Source organism: Xyrauchen texanus, chromosome 44 (genome assembly GCF_025860055.1).
Source record: "Xyrauchen texanus isolate HMW12.3.18 chromosome 44, RBS_HiC_50CHRs, whole genome shotgun sequence".
Classification (NCBI taxonomy): Eukaryota; Metazoa; Chordata; class Actinopteri; order Cypriniformes; family Catostomidae; genus Xyrauchen; species Xyrauchen texanus.
This window is the reverse complement of record NC_068319.1, coordinates 8,191,390-8,206,500: the sequence shown is the minus strand read 5'-3', so window position 1 is coordinate 8,206,500 and position 15,111 is coordinate 8,191,390. Positions and strand designations below refer to the sequence as shown.

Genomic DNA, 15,111 nt, shown 5'->3' with positions numbered 1-15,111 from the left:
TTATTGAAAATAAAAGAATGAAAAAAAGCAGTTTTAAAGAGCTACTTTATTTACGCCCTGAGATGATGTCAAATCAGAAAATAAGGGAAAGAATTATATTTTTGGCTCTAGTCTTTTGTATGATTTTTTTTTTCCAGCCGTTCATTAGGCTAAGAAACTCAGAATTGATAATAATCTATATAATTAAAAATTGTTCTTTAAAATGATAACAAACTAATTTATTTTGTCGAGTTATGAGGCTTTAATTTTGGGTATGCCACTGAAACAGGAAATCTTTAAAAACACCCTCAGAGCTTAAAGAGTTAACTGTGCTCCAGCAAGATCATTGCAGTGTAGACTGTGTCTTATATTGTTACACACCCGCCACTTTTTATCAGCGCTAAGACGATTTTATAATGAAAAAAAACCGAATCAGTCAAGATTCATTCCAATCCACAATCCAGTCCATGCTGTCATACATTGAGATAATATACATTTGTGTTTTTGTATGCTCCATTTTTATGTATAGTCTCTTTTACATAACAGGTCCCAAATAGTATCTGAAGATGAGACTACAGGTTTGTGCGCTTGTTTCTATTTAACAATAATTCTTGAATGAATAGTAAGAATTTCTTACTGATTGCACTCAGAGCACAGAGTTCATTAGAAAATTCAGCACAATCAAACTTAAACCACATGCCTAATACAATCAGTGCCACTATTCATACACCGATCAGCCACAACATTAAAACCACCTGCCTGATGTTGTGTAGGTCCCCTGCCGCCAAAACAGCGTCAACTTGCATCTTAGAATAACATTCTGAGATGCTGTTCTTCTCACCACAATTGCACAGAGCAGTTATCTGAGTTATCAGTGAGCGGCAATTCTGTGGGCTGAAATGCCTAGTTGATGAGAGAGGTCAGCGGAGAATGGCCAGACTGGTTTGAACTGATAAAATCCACGGTAACACAGATAATCGCTCTGTACGATTGTGGTGAGAAGAATAGCAACTGAGAATGCTATACTAAGATGCAGGTTGGCACTGTTTTGATGGCACGTGGGGGACATTCACAATATTAGGCAGGTGTTTTTAATGTTGTGGCTGATCGGTGTAAGTACAAAAAGTGTCAGAGTTCTGTAAGGTCTAAACAGGTCAATAATCAGAAAATATAAAAATTCTAAATGAAATACTGGTAGCTGGAAATGCAGGCAGGGGAAGAATTAAAACAGGCAAGGACAAGTACAAGAACAAATACAGACCGACGGGATCATTCACAAACTCTAGAAACCGAAGGGAAAATCCACATGAGTATTGATGAAAGGATCTGACAAACACAACAGGGAACAGACAAAATATATAGGGAGGAAAATCAGAAGGGCAAGCAAGGAGAACAGGTGAAACGGATTAATCAATAATGAAACAAGACCGAGGCGGTGTGTCCAGAAACAAGACCGAGCGCATGGTGACAAGAAATAAACAAAGCCATGTGCTAGACAGGAATACCAAAACACAAAACGGGTGACAGGGTGAGAAAACTGACAGTCTGAGTGAGGGTCAGTTAGTTCATCGGGGACTTCATTAAGTGAATTGTCTGGAATTGTAGCATTAAGCTTTATGCGTCTGAATTTATGATTTGTTTCAGGATTAGTGATTGAACTTAAAAAAAAAAAAAATGTAACTGATTTTTGCATTTGACTCACTGAATGCCAGCAAAGCTCCTCTTCCATATTTTTGAGTACTGTTACCCAGTAGCCAGACCTGCTGACCTACTTATACAACAGCCTCTCTTGATTACAGCCTATTTCATTTGCCTTCCATGTTTTGCTCTTAAAGGGATGGTTCAACCAAAAATCAAAATTCTGTCATCATGTACTCACCCTCATGTCATTCCAAACTGCATGACTTTCTTTCTTGTGCGGAACACAAAAGGAGTTATCTAGCAGAATGTCTAAGCTGCTTTTTCCCCAAACACTACAGAAGGGAAGGTATACAGGTTTGGAATGACATGAGGCGTAAATGATGAGAGAAATAAAAATTTCTCTGGGACAGAGAGAAGCTGTGTGTGTCCAACAGTCTTAGTGGATTAGATGAGTGATGACACAAAGCAATTCCTAAATCCCTGCGACGTGGAAGATTTGATTTGTGCACAAACTGATTCGGTGGCAGTCAGATAAAAGGGTCATACTCTCTTTCCCAGACTTCTAACCTTTCTTTATAAATATAAAAGTCTGAATTGTCATACAACCAGGGCTTTATCTAAATTGTACCTTTTTTTTTTTTAATCTAGAGATGATCAAAGATCACAACCGGTCAAAGCTATTCACAAAGGAGGAGAAAGAGGAACAAGTGAGTTCAGAGAAAACAGTGAATAATGCCTGGTGTTCTGGTAAATCAGTTTTGTAATAGAGAAAACACAATAAATCTCTTCATGTATCTACAAGCTGTTATCTTCTCTTAAAAGTTGGGTAAGCATGTTTTCCCCTATATTATGTAATTTTAAAGGCATCTCCTTAATCTGTTTAAGTGACAAAAAAGGAATCTCTGTCTAATATTAACTATCTAGAGACAAAAGCTAAATTTCTGTCAAATCGTGGTTCATCTCTTTCATACTGCACTTTATCAGTCTTTTAAGACCAGAGATCTTCACTCTGAAAAATGCATTCCAAACTGATTTCAGCATTAAGTTTTTTATTCACAGGGTGTACATTTTGAATCCTGGAATCCCAACAGAGAAAATTCTGAAGGTAGACAGCAAGATGTGGTGAGTATAATTACTTCAAGGTTGACTGCCTCAAACCTAGAACTTTTACATAGTTATTGCACTTTGTTGTGTACAAAATGGCAATTATAATACATGTACTGTATACTGTCTGAATCTGATTCTGAAAGCTATTGGTAGCTGAGAGCTTGACAAGCATTCCAATTATGCAGAAACTGTTGGAGAAATAAATAAAGAAAGAAAGAAAAAGAAAAAAGGAAGGAAGAAAGGAAGTAAAGGACATTTACATTTATGCATTTGGCAGACACTTATCCAAACTGACTTACAGTGCACTTATTACAGGGAAAATCATTATATGCCGCCACCACTCCGAAAGTAATGGAAAGGGAAGGAAGAAAAGAAGAAAGGAAAGGGAAGGAAGGCTGGAAGTTTGGAAGGAAGAAAGGGAAGAAAGCAGGTAGGAAGGAAAGAAGCAAGGAAGGAAGGAAAGGAAGGATGGAAGGCTGGAAATTTGGAAGGTAGGAAGGAAAGGGAAGAAAAGAAGGAAGGATGGTTGGATGGATGGATGGAAAGAAACTTCAAGTGGATCATGCACAAGAACTCAAACAACATTATTTCTTTGCTACATCATCAGTGTAAGAAATTAATCTAAAAGGATCAGAGACTGAGGTCAGAGCCTTAGTATTACACAGAAGCCTCAGCAGTTCGTGTAATATCAAAGCTCAGAGAATGTGTGTTTGATGAGCAGAGTGATTGGGCTTGAGACAGATCAACTGAGAGGTCAACCGTACGGAGCATCCCGATCCCCCTCACATGTTGTAATTATCACAATACTCCTCCATCTCAGACCAGGAGAGCAGAGGGTGAAGAGGAGGCACAAGGAAAGTTAAAGAGGATCCAGAAATTGGTGGGAGTGAAGAAGGGGGGTCAAAGCAGCACTGAGGAACAGCACAGGAACAGCACATACACTGGCGGTGAGAAACCTCATATTAGTGATGATTCTCATGCACACTGTACATACCTTAAAGAGATGTTTCTATGTTCAATGCAAGTTAAGCTCAATTAACAGCATTTGTGGCATAATGTTAATTGCCAAAAAATAAATAATTAAATAAACTTGCCTTGTCTTGCCTTAACAAAAATATCAGTTTCACAATTCTGAATGCCTTGTACTTATTCTTCCATTTAAAATATATTTCCCTAAATGCATTTTATTATACATAATAATAATAATAATGATAGTACACAAAACTACATAACTTTGCAATAATCCACATTACTTCCTGTAGATCATTTGACAGAATCTGAGAGCAAAGACCACAGTCCTATCATTACCTGCATCAGTCTGACAAAAAAAACAGAGAAAAAGCCTGCAAGGGTGTCGACACGGCAAACACTGCAATCCCAGCAGCCCCCACAAGAAAAGGAGATGGATATAATGGAAACAGAGAGTTCCTGGAGTCCAGGGCTCTTTCAGGAGTACTGGAACCCCATGAGCTACTCTCCAGCCTGGGATACTTACAGTCACACCTGTCACAGGTCAACACCTGAACAGGTCATGTACAACTTCAACTTTACCCTCCCTAGAGACACAGACTGGGACAAATACGAGGAGCTCTTCCACCAACTGGACCCCTACAAACGAGACCAGCAGGCCAGATGGATCACCCACTCCGTCATGGACCTGGACATGCCTGACCCCTTGGTAAGTTATTGATCAGACCTGTTCTAGGCCAGTTTAGACTAGCATGCTGGTCTAGACTCGTTCCTGCTGGTTTGGTTTTGGTGACACTGGTGGAACACCTGAAGTTGATAGACCAGCTTTTCTCTCAGATTAAACTGGTTGATCACGTTAGTTTGCGGGTTAAACTAGTTTAGAAGCCTGGCGAGGACACCAGAACAACAGCAGCCTAATAGAGACCTAAATTTACATTTATTCATTTGGCAGACGTTTTTATCCAAAGCGACTTACAAAAGAGGAAAACATAAGTGAATCATCTTAAGGAGACATTTGTACGAAAAGTGCCATACTACAAAGTTTTACTAGCATCAGAATAGCATTAAAAACAGATTTAAGTGCAACAAGATTTATTTTTATGTATTTTTTGTGACTGGTTAAGTGCTCTTGGAAAATATTTTTTTAGCCAAGATTTGGTTTTTAGCCATTTTTTTGAAGACAGAGAGTGAGTCAGCTTCACGAATGGAGTTAGGAAGGTCATTCCACCAATGTGGTTTGATGAAACTGAGAGTCCGGGGAAGTGTTTTGGTGCCTCTTTGTGTTGGTACAACAAGGCGACGTTCCTTAGCTGACCGCAGGCTTCTGGCAAGAGTGTAGATTTGATTAAATGATTTTAGGTATGCTGGAGCAGACACAGTGACTGTTTTGTATGCCAGCATCAGAGCCTTGAATTGAATATGTGCATCAACCGGCAGCCAGTGGAGAGAGACAAAAGGTGGTGTAACATGCGCTCTCTTTGATTCATTAAAGACCAGACATACTGCTGCATTCTGGATCATTTATGGATCACTAATTGCACATGCAGGAAGGCCTGCAACGAGAGAGTTACAGTAGTCCAGTCTAGTTATGACAAGTGACTGAACAAGCAGTTGTGTGGCATGTTTAGAGAGGAAAGGTCTTATTTTCCTTATATTGTAGAGTGTAAATCTACATGATCTTGCAGTCTTTGAGATGTGGTCTGTGAAATTTAGCTTGTTATCGATGGTTACCCCTAGATTTCTGACCGTTTTGGAAGGCAATACTGTAGTTGGACCCAGCTGCAAGGTGATGTTGTGTTCAACGGCAGGGTTGGCTGAAAAGTCAAGGAGTTCGGTCTTGGCTGGGTTGAGTTGCAGGTGGTGTTCCTTCGTGGTGACCTAATAGCATTTTAAACTAAAATCTACCAATATGTTTGAAGAAAAGTGGATGTTTTGATTTGAATGAATATACAGTGGGTACGGAAAGTATTCAGACCCCCTTACATTTTTCACTCTTTGTTATATTGCAGCCATTTGCTAAAATCATTTAAGTTAATTTTTTTTCCTCATTATTGTACACACAGCACCCCATATTGACAGAAAAACACAGAATTGTTGACATTTTTGCACATTTATTAAAAAAGAAAAACTGAAATCTCACATGGTCCTAAGTATTCAGACCCTTTGTTCAGTATTTAGCAGAAGCACCCTTTTGATCTAATACAGCCATGAGTCTTTTTGGGAAAGATGCAACAAGTTTTTCACATCTGGATTTGGGTATCCTCTGCCATTCCTCCTTGCAGATCCTCTCCAGTTCTGTCAGGTTGGATGGTAAACGTTGGTGGACAGCCATTTTCAGGTCACTCCAGAGATGCTCAATTGGGTTTAAGTCAGGGCACTGGCTGGGCCATTCAAGAACAGTCACGGAGTTGTTGTGAAGCCACTCCTTCGTTATTTTAGCGGTGTGCTTAGGGTCATTGTCTTGTTGGAAGGTGAACCTTCGGCCCAGTCTGAGGTCCAGAGCACTCTGGAGAAGGTTTTCGTCCAAGATATCCCTGTACTTGGCCGCATTCATCTTTCCCTCGATTGCAACCAGTCGTCCTGTCCCTGCAGCTGAAAAACACCCCCACAGCATGATGCTGCCACCACCATGCTTCACTGTTGAGACTGTATTGGACAGGTGATGAGCAGTACCTGGTTTTCTCCACACATACCGCTTAGAATTAAGGCCAAAAAGTTCTATCTTGGTCTCATCAGACCAAAGAATCTTATTTATCACCATCTTGGAGTCCTTCAGGTGTTTTTTATCAAACTCCATGCAGGCTTTCATGTGTCTTGCGCTGAGGAGAGGCTTCCGTCGGGCCGCTCTGCCATAAAGCCCCGACTGGTGGATGGCTGCAGTGATGGTTGACTTACTACAACTTTCTCCCATCTCCCGACTGCATCTCTGGAGCTCAGCCACAGTGATCTTTGGGTTCTTCTTTACCTCTCTCACCAAGGCTCTTCTCCCCCGATAGCTCAGTTTGGCCGGACGGCCAGCTCTAGGAAGGGTTCTGGTCGTCCCAAACGTCTTCCATTTAAGGATTATGGAGGCCACTGTACTCTTATGAACCTTAAGGGCAGCAGAAATGTTTTTGTAACCTTGGCCAGATCTGTGCCATGCCACAATTCTGTCTCTGAGCTCTTCAGGCAGTTCCTTTGACCTCATGATTCTCATTTGCTCTGACATGCACTGTGAGCTGTAAGGTCTTATATAGACAGGTGTGTGGCTTTCCTAATCAAGTCCAATCAGTATAATCAAACACAGCTGGACTCAATTGAAGGTGTAGAACCATCTCAAGGATGATCAGAAGAAATGGACAGCACCTGAGTTAAATATATGAGTGTCACAGCAAAGGGTCTGAATACTTAGGACCATGTGATATTTCAGTTTTTCTTTTTTAATAAATGTGCAAAAATGTCAACAATTCTGTGTTTTTCTGTCAATATGGGGTGCTGTGTGTACAATAATGAGGGAAAAAAATGAACTGAAATGATTTTAGCAAATGGCTGCAATATAACAAAGAGTGAAAAATTTAAAGGGGTCTGAATACTTTCCGTACCCACTGTATTCCCTTAAAAAGTATGTTTACTGAGCCATCAGATCATTGGCGACCTTTTGATATCAACAGAAATATGAGACTTGTGTTTTATCTATTTGTGTGATAATTTTCTTTTTCAATTTTGCTATCGAAAAAGTAGTTGGTCTTAACAATACTATATATATACAATATAATTTCTTTTTATGTAAATATTAATCAGCTGATGCTTAGTGAAAATAAACTTCCAGTTGAAGTTAATTTGGTAGTAATTTACAATAAGATTTTATTTGTTAACTTTATTTAACAACATTAGTTGACATTCATTAACATGAACAATAGTTTTACACCACTTATTCATCTTGATTAAAGAAATATTCCTGGTTCAATACAAGTTAAGATCAATCGACAGCATTTGTGGCATAATACTGATTACCACAAAAATGTATTTTGACTTGGCCCTCATTTCGTTATAAAAGCAAAAATCTGGGTTACAGTGAGACACTTACAATGGAAGTGAAGTGGGCCAATTCGTAAACGTTAAAATACTCACTATTTCAAAAATATAGCCACAATACATAAACAATATGATTGTTAACATGATTTTAGTGTGGTAAATAAAGCTGACCAACTTTTTAAAGTAATAGCCATTTTTTACAACTCCGTTGCCATGATGTAATGTCAACAAACCCTAAAATGACTGTTAAAAAAACAATAATTTAAACAAATTTACAGCTCAAATAATACATGAGAATATTCCAACAGAAGAATGAATGTATTTGCTTTTATAAAATTATAAGCTTCATATTTCTGCCTTTTAAACCCTTAAAAAACTGGCCCCATTCACTTCATTGTAAGTGCCTCAGTGTGACTTTGATTTTTGCTTTTTTAAAGAAAATTACGAACGAATCAAAGTTTTTCTCTGTGGTAATCAACATTATGCCACAAATGCTGTCGATTGAACTTGCACCTGGAAAATTCCTTTTATGTTAATTTTAGCATATACAAATATGCAACATACACAAATATATTTTTTAATTAATAGTTGAATATGTTAACATAATTTAATGCAATGTGAACTAACATGAACGAACAATGAACATTTGTATTTTCATGAATTAACTGAATTACCCAAGATTACTAAATGCTGTAAAAATATATTGATTGTTAGTTTATGATATCTAACACATTTACTAATAAAAATACAATTTATTGTAAAGTGTTAAATGTACTTTTTCTTTCTCACAGAAATGACATAAGTGTGGTACACTAAAAGCTAATTGTTGTGCTGATCAGAGTGCAATATTTTCCCCTGAAGAACACTTTAAAGTCTCTGATTAGAGATGTCAGAGTAGACGCTCACATCCTGTGTGTGTGTGTGTGTGTGTGTATGTGTATGTGTGTGTAGAGGAAGTGTCTCACAGCATGTTTGAGCTGCTTCAGGGCAGTGTTGCTGCTGCTGCTGCTGCTGTTGTGCTCAATAAGAGTCAGGCGTCTTTTTCTCTGGAGAACTATAGAGATCATCATCTGACATTTAATTGACAAAATGCTTCAAAGGAAACTATCTAATGTCTCTGACAAACAGAGGAATAAACCAAAGGTAAAACAAGATTTTTTTTAAGCTGTAGAGCACCGTAGACATGTTTATTTATTTTATTTATACTTTTTTTTTGCAGCGTTCCACCAGTTTTGGGATTTTTGACAGGCCCACCCAGTTCAAAACAGAAGAAAAAGGAGATGGTTTGGTGAATGTTTCTCTTTTTAATAATACATGCAAAATATGCATGTTTACAGGTAACCACCTTCACCAAACTATAAATGTTGTTTGTGTAGCCTGTGGAAACAGAGTCTCCCGAGGTGGATCCCGGTAAAACAGGAGGTCTTGGGAAGAGGATGAAGACCATCTCTCTGACCATGCGTAAAAAGATGGGCAGGAAATATACTAAAGCCTTGTCAGAGGAAATGGTGAGTTTGCGTGACAGTTTTGCACCTTTGACAAGGTTTGAAAAACATCAAACCTTGACAGCCATTGATGTAAAAACAAAGGTTCTTCAAAGGTTGTTTGCCCTTTTCGTGCTCTTACAAAAAAGTACGTTGGTGGTACTATGGTAATGTGATGACATAAGATGGTAATGCTCTATAATTTCATCCTGAATGATTAACATATTTATTTACCATAGTATTTACATGCTACTCCAAGATACTTCAAAGAAAACACCAAGGGAATAACTTGGTACATGTCTGAGAATCACATTATTGTTCAAAAACATGGTAACAACATTTTACATGTTTTTAGTTGTTCAAAAACCCTTTTTTAAGTGTATAGATCTTGAATTGGCTTAATGGTCTTTGGAGGTTAAAAAAGTTGATATTAGAGGTTCTTAAAGGGATAGTTCACCCAAAAATGAAAATTCTGTCATTTACTCACCCCCGTGTTGTTTCAATCTATTATGGCATTTTTTCTTCCGTAGAACACAAAAGTAGATTAGCCACAATCATCATTCACTTTTATTGCACTTTTCCAAACTGTTTTCCATACAATAAAAATTAATGATGACTGACAGTCACGATGACAGACTGAGTGTTCCACAGAAGAAAGAGGGTGAGAAAATGATTACAGAATGTTAATTTTCCATTTAAAGCACCAGCATATACACTCACTGAGCAATTTATTAGTAACACGATGGTCCTAATAAAGTTCCCGACGTAGTCTCCGGCTGTTGTAGAACATCCGCCTCGAGGTTCAACATGTTGTGCATTATGAGATGCTTACTGAGATTCTGCTTACTGTTCTGTTAATGCCTGATCTTCTGTAAAGCTGCTTTGTGTTGTGAAAGGCGCTATACAAATAAAAATGACTTGACTTACTACAATTGTACTGAGTAGTTATCGGAGTTACCGTAGCCTTTCTATCAGCTCGAACCAGTCAGGCCATTCTTCGTTGTCCTCGTTCATCAACAAGGCATTTGCATACGCAGAACTGCGGCTCACTGGAAGTTTTTTGTTTTTGGCACCGTTCTGAGTAAACACTAGGGACTGTTGTGCTTGAAAATCCCATGAGATCAGCAGTTACAGGAATACTCAAACCAGCCCATCTGGCACCAACAATCATGCCACAGTCGAAATTACTGAGATCACATTTTTTCCCCTTAACTGAAGCTCCTGACCTGTATCTGCATGATTTTATGCGTTTTACTGCTGCCACACGATTGGCTGATGAGATAATCGCATAAATAAGTAGATTTACAGGTGTTCCTAATAAAGTGCTCAGTGAGTGTAGATGGTTTTCTCAAGAATTAGAGCATAAAACATTCTGTATGGAATATAGAAAGGTTCTTGTATAGGATCAAGCTGTAAAACCTTTGTGGTTCCAATTGGAACATTTATTTTTAAGACTGTGAACATGCACAAACTCGGTACCTTCAGTACCAGATACTTTGTTTAACCTGAAATTCAGAACAGCAAACCAGACATGATTTCCTCATTTATCTTATTTATCTTTTATCTTATTTATAAAGCACTGTGCCTTTTATTTGCCAACAATTTGTAAGGAGGTGTGTGGGCAGATTACATGCAGCTCTCATGTCTGAGGTAAAAATGGCAATGGCTCTTACGGCCTTTGCTCCCTAGAGTGGGGTCGTGGCCTTGCGCAACCCGGGATGCTGAGCTGCTTTGGTACCTGAAGACATGTATCAGCTTTTGTTGGGACTCATCCCTAGGACATTCTCTCTTCCCAAACAACTAAAGCACAGTTTGTTTGTTTTTCGCAGGGAGAGGAAAAGCAACCTGTGGCAACTGAAGAGGGATACGGTGGAAGTCCTTTAGCTAAAGGTTGCAACAATTCCAGTAATTCTGTGGAGAGTTTGTTCAGTTTGCACAGCGGACAGAGCTCATCCAGTAAGATTTCAGCCTAAAATCATACATCAGGAAACTGCATTGAATTAATATTCTTTCATTATTTTTCTCACCATCATAAAAGTGGTTCACTGTTTACTGAATTTACATTTTTAGCATAGACGTGCTCTTGACATTTTGAGCATGTGGTTTACATTTAACTGGTTGTGTATTGTGTATACTGCATTTCCTGATATTTCAGGTGGTGTGACCAGCAGCTCGGAGGGTTATAGTAACAGGGACAGCCTGCGTCTAGAAGACATGCCCTACACAGGCCTTTTCTGTGGGAGAGCCAAGGTCCACACTGACTTTTTTCCCAGTCCGTATGACACGGAATCTCTCAATCTCAAGGTAAAAACCAAATGGAGATATTAATTACATAAAACTGCATGTAATCCACTCAGATCAGCATCTATTTTTTTGTACTCTTTAAAAGATGGGAGACATTATTGACATCATCAGTAAACCTGCAATGGGAATCTGGACAGGGATGTTGAACGGCAAAGTGGGAAACTTTAAGTTTATCTACGTTGATGTGCTGGTGGAAGAAGTCGTGCCAGAACCAAGGATTCGTTCTCACAGGAGGAGCAGAAGACCTCGACCCAAAACCCTCCAGGAACTTCTGGAGAGACTCAACCTGGAGGTACTTAAAAAACAATTAACCTTTTAATTAACCTGAACTGTTTTATTGTTGTGAGTTTGAGTTTGAACTGAATTATTTTTTTTGGTTTGGTATACTCAAATTGGGCAGAGGATTTCTTGTTCCCAGCATGCTTTGCATGGGACTCGATAGGGAAAGTAAATGTTAAAATGAATTGTTATTTAATGTGTTTTTGCAACATGAATGCAAAGGGGGAAACTTGTTAGTGTTTAATGTTTTGTTATGTTGCCATATAGAAGAGTTTCTGTTGTGTTGCAGTTTTGGGGGTTACCATGGTGCTTGAGCGTAGGTTGAGCACCGATACCAAGTGTGTATCTTACTGACTGCTTCATCCATTATTAAGCAAGTCACTATTCAGACATAACTTGGGTGTATAAAGTGATGGAAATAACTGATTTATTAACTTGAAATATTTGATGTAACTGATTACCTCAAATATGTTGAGTTCTGCAAACTTATTCGAGTTTACAGTGTTTCCTACTTCAGAACCATTCAAATTCAAGCATCTCAAAAATTTTATTGACGTTGTCTGGTCAACAATATGGCATGAAAAAATGTAGATACAACATTCTTAAACACCAATTCCATGGACAATTGTTACTGCAGGAGCACATTTCGTCTCTGTTGTTGAACGGTTATCAGACGGTGGATGATCTTCGAGATCTTAAGGAGAAGCATCTCATAGAGCTCAACATTATCGACCCTGAACATAGACACCGACTGCTAGCGGCAGCAGAATGCCTTCAGGATTCAGAATGTAAGTGGTGTAACACATAAACACAAACTGCATTTTATGCATGCAGATTTAAACGTTAACACTATCGAAAATTATAGTTAATTATAGAAATATAATAACTACTTGTTCAGAACGTATTTCTGCGCAAACAGGAAACAAAATGCAGATTCTGTCTTTGTTTTACAAGACATGTTTTTGCAATTTATCTTCGATACAAAACCTCTAATGGTTAAAGAAGTGCTGATCTTAGATTACAGCTCGTCAGCGCACTGATCATATGTTGTTTTAGAAGCTCTGGTTTTGTGCTTAAAAACAAACCTCATCAAAGCCACACTGGTGAAATGTTTTCACACATTTTCTCTCAGATAAGTTTTTCCACTCCGTATGTGTCATAACCACAGTTACATAAAAAAGTGAACACGTAACACCTCAGAAAAAAAAAAAAAAGTCTCCCCAACCAGCATTTTTTCATGTGTAAATCTATTATTCTTCTTTTAACCACTCGGACATAATTGTGAAATCTTATGAAGTAACACAATAAGTTCAGTATTATTATATAGTAACAACTGCATAAGCTGCACAAATCTAAAGTCATAGAACTCAGAAAGGTAAAATATATCAAAATCTGTCCAAAAGAATAGAAAAACATTAAAGCGGAGGTTCTGAATATTTTTGGGGAAAATTCAAAGAAAGAAAACTGAATATTAAAAATCTAATTCAAAAGGGAAAAAAGTGAATGTCATTGAGGCCATTGCCTGTGTGTGATGAAATAACAAAGGAAGTGTGTTGAGCAGTGAGTTTGTGTGGTTAGGACCTATCTGTCACACATTTTCAGAAATACAGTCACACCTCAAAAACTGCATCAAACGCCAAAATACACGTACACCAAAAACATGAAGCATTGCATTTTTTTAAAGTGCACGGTTAATGCATTTTAAGCATCATTTCATGACATTATCATTGCGTTAGTGTGTGCAAGATCAGAGTTGTGTTTGTTGTGAAACTTGTTTTTCTCAAACAGATAATAATCAGAGCCATGGAGAGACAGACGAGGTGCCCAAATCTCCCTCCGAGCAAATTAAAACAGAGCTGAATGACTGTCCCAGAGACTCTGGCTGTTACACTGGATCTGACTGTTCAGATAACAGTAAAGAGGACACCGAAAACCAGATGGCCCCTCTGAGCCCACCAGCAGCTGAAACCTAACCACAACACCTCCAGACCTGCATGACGCTGTGTTTAACCTCTTGCCTGCCTCTGGCTGGTGCAAGGACATCTGCTGGCCACAAGTTAGCTTGGCCGGAGCATAAGACTTTCTGTATTTTTGGGTAAATTTAGACTTGTTCCATTAGGAAGTTTTGGTCCAGTGTTATGCTGTGAGGACACTGGATTCTTACATAATTGAAACTGTAAACACGAGGGAAATTTAATTTCTTTTTGCACAGAAATCACAGATGACATGTAAATAAATTGTAAATATTATGTGGGATAATGCTTTGCTCCTGTACACTGTTTAAACATTGCCTTGCAGGTGTTAGATAAAAGAGAAAATTAAGGTTATGCAATAAAAACAATTCTTTATATCATACAAATTTCATACTACTTCCTGTCATATTCTGATATATAGCTAATGCACTGTTTTTGTTTGTAGTTGTACCGACACAGACATAGTAAATGGTTTACTGAGACTTAAAGTGAAACCGAAATGCTAAAGTATTTAAGATCAGTAATAATCTTATGCATTCATTCATTGTATGCGTTTAACACTTGTTTTACCACCATTAGCCATTTGACATCAATGTGTATGATAGTTGTCATGCACGGCACACTTGTACCGTTGCTGACCTCTAGTGTGAGCAGTTACTACATTCAGAAAACATTGAGCTCGTTTGCATACACGATCTTACACAGAGTATTCTTAATAAACCGACAACGTACAAGGTAATTTCAACGACTTGCGTGTATGTAAACGTACGCCTCTATCCTTAAAGGGGCAGTTCACCCAAAAATGGTAATTCTCATAATTTACTCTCACTAATGTCATCATGGATGTGAAGGACTTTATATCTTCTGCTGAACACAAAGATTTTTTAGAAAAAATATTTCCTGCTCTGTATGTCCATACAATGCATGTGAACGGTGACCAGAACTTTGAAGGCCCAAAAATAATCCATACGACCCCAGTGATTAAATCCATGTCTTCAGAAATGATATGTTAGATGTGTTTGAGAATCAATATTTAAGTCCTTATATATATATATATATATATATATCTCCACTTTCACATTCTTCTTTTGTTGTTTTTGGTGATTCGTATTATTTGTGTATAGCGCTGCCTACTGAGAAGGGAGGAGAATTAATAGGAAAAAGGACTTCAATACTGATCTGTTACTCACCCACACTTGTCATAATCGCTTGTGAAGACATAGATTTAATCACTGGAGCCTTATGAATTACATGTATGCCTCCTTTATATACTTTTTGGACCTTCCAGAGCCAAAGTTATGGCCACCATACAGAGCTGAAATATTATTCTAAAAGCAGAAGTAAGTAAGTCATACTCATCT

At 38.1% G+C, this 15,111-nt stretch overlaps 1 protein-coding gene across 1 annotated transcript; it reads left to right on the top strand.

Annotated features, from left to right (window-relative positions):
* Positions 1 to 8,658: 8,658 nt before the first annotated feature.
* On the top strand, positions 8,659 to 13,759 carry samsn1b (SAM domain, SH3 domain and nuclear localisation signals 1b). The gene is made up of 8 exons (XM_052117789.1): positions 8,659 to 8,853; positions 8,930 to 8,998; positions 9,087 to 9,218; positions 11,024 to 11,150; positions 11,350 to 11,498; positions 11,584 to 11,790; positions 12,415 to 12,565; positions 13,566 to 13,759. Exons 1-8 carry the CDS (start codon positions 8,800 to 8,802, stop codon positions 13,748 to 13,750), a joined length of 1,074 nt encoding a protein of 357 aa, XP_051973749.1. The 5' UTR covers positions 8,659 to 8,799; the 3' UTR covers positions 13,751 to 13,759.
* The last annotated feature ends 1,352 nt before the right edge of the window (positions 13,760 to 15,111 follow it).

Bases quoted from the DNA above. Each gene is read 5' to 3' on its own strand.
- samsn1b (XM_052117789.1), top strand. From the start codon at position 8,800: ATGCTTCAAAGGAAACTATCTAATGTCTCTGACAAACAGAGGAATAAA. The intron at 11,499-11,583 runs GTAAAAACCAAA...ACTCTTTAAAAG, and splicing joins CGGAATCTCTCAATCTCAAG to ATGGGAGACATTATTGACAT. The intron at 11,791-12,414 runs GTACTTAAAAAA...TTGTTACTGCAG, and splicing joins TGGAGAGACTCAACCTGGAG to GAGCACATTTCGTCTCTGTT.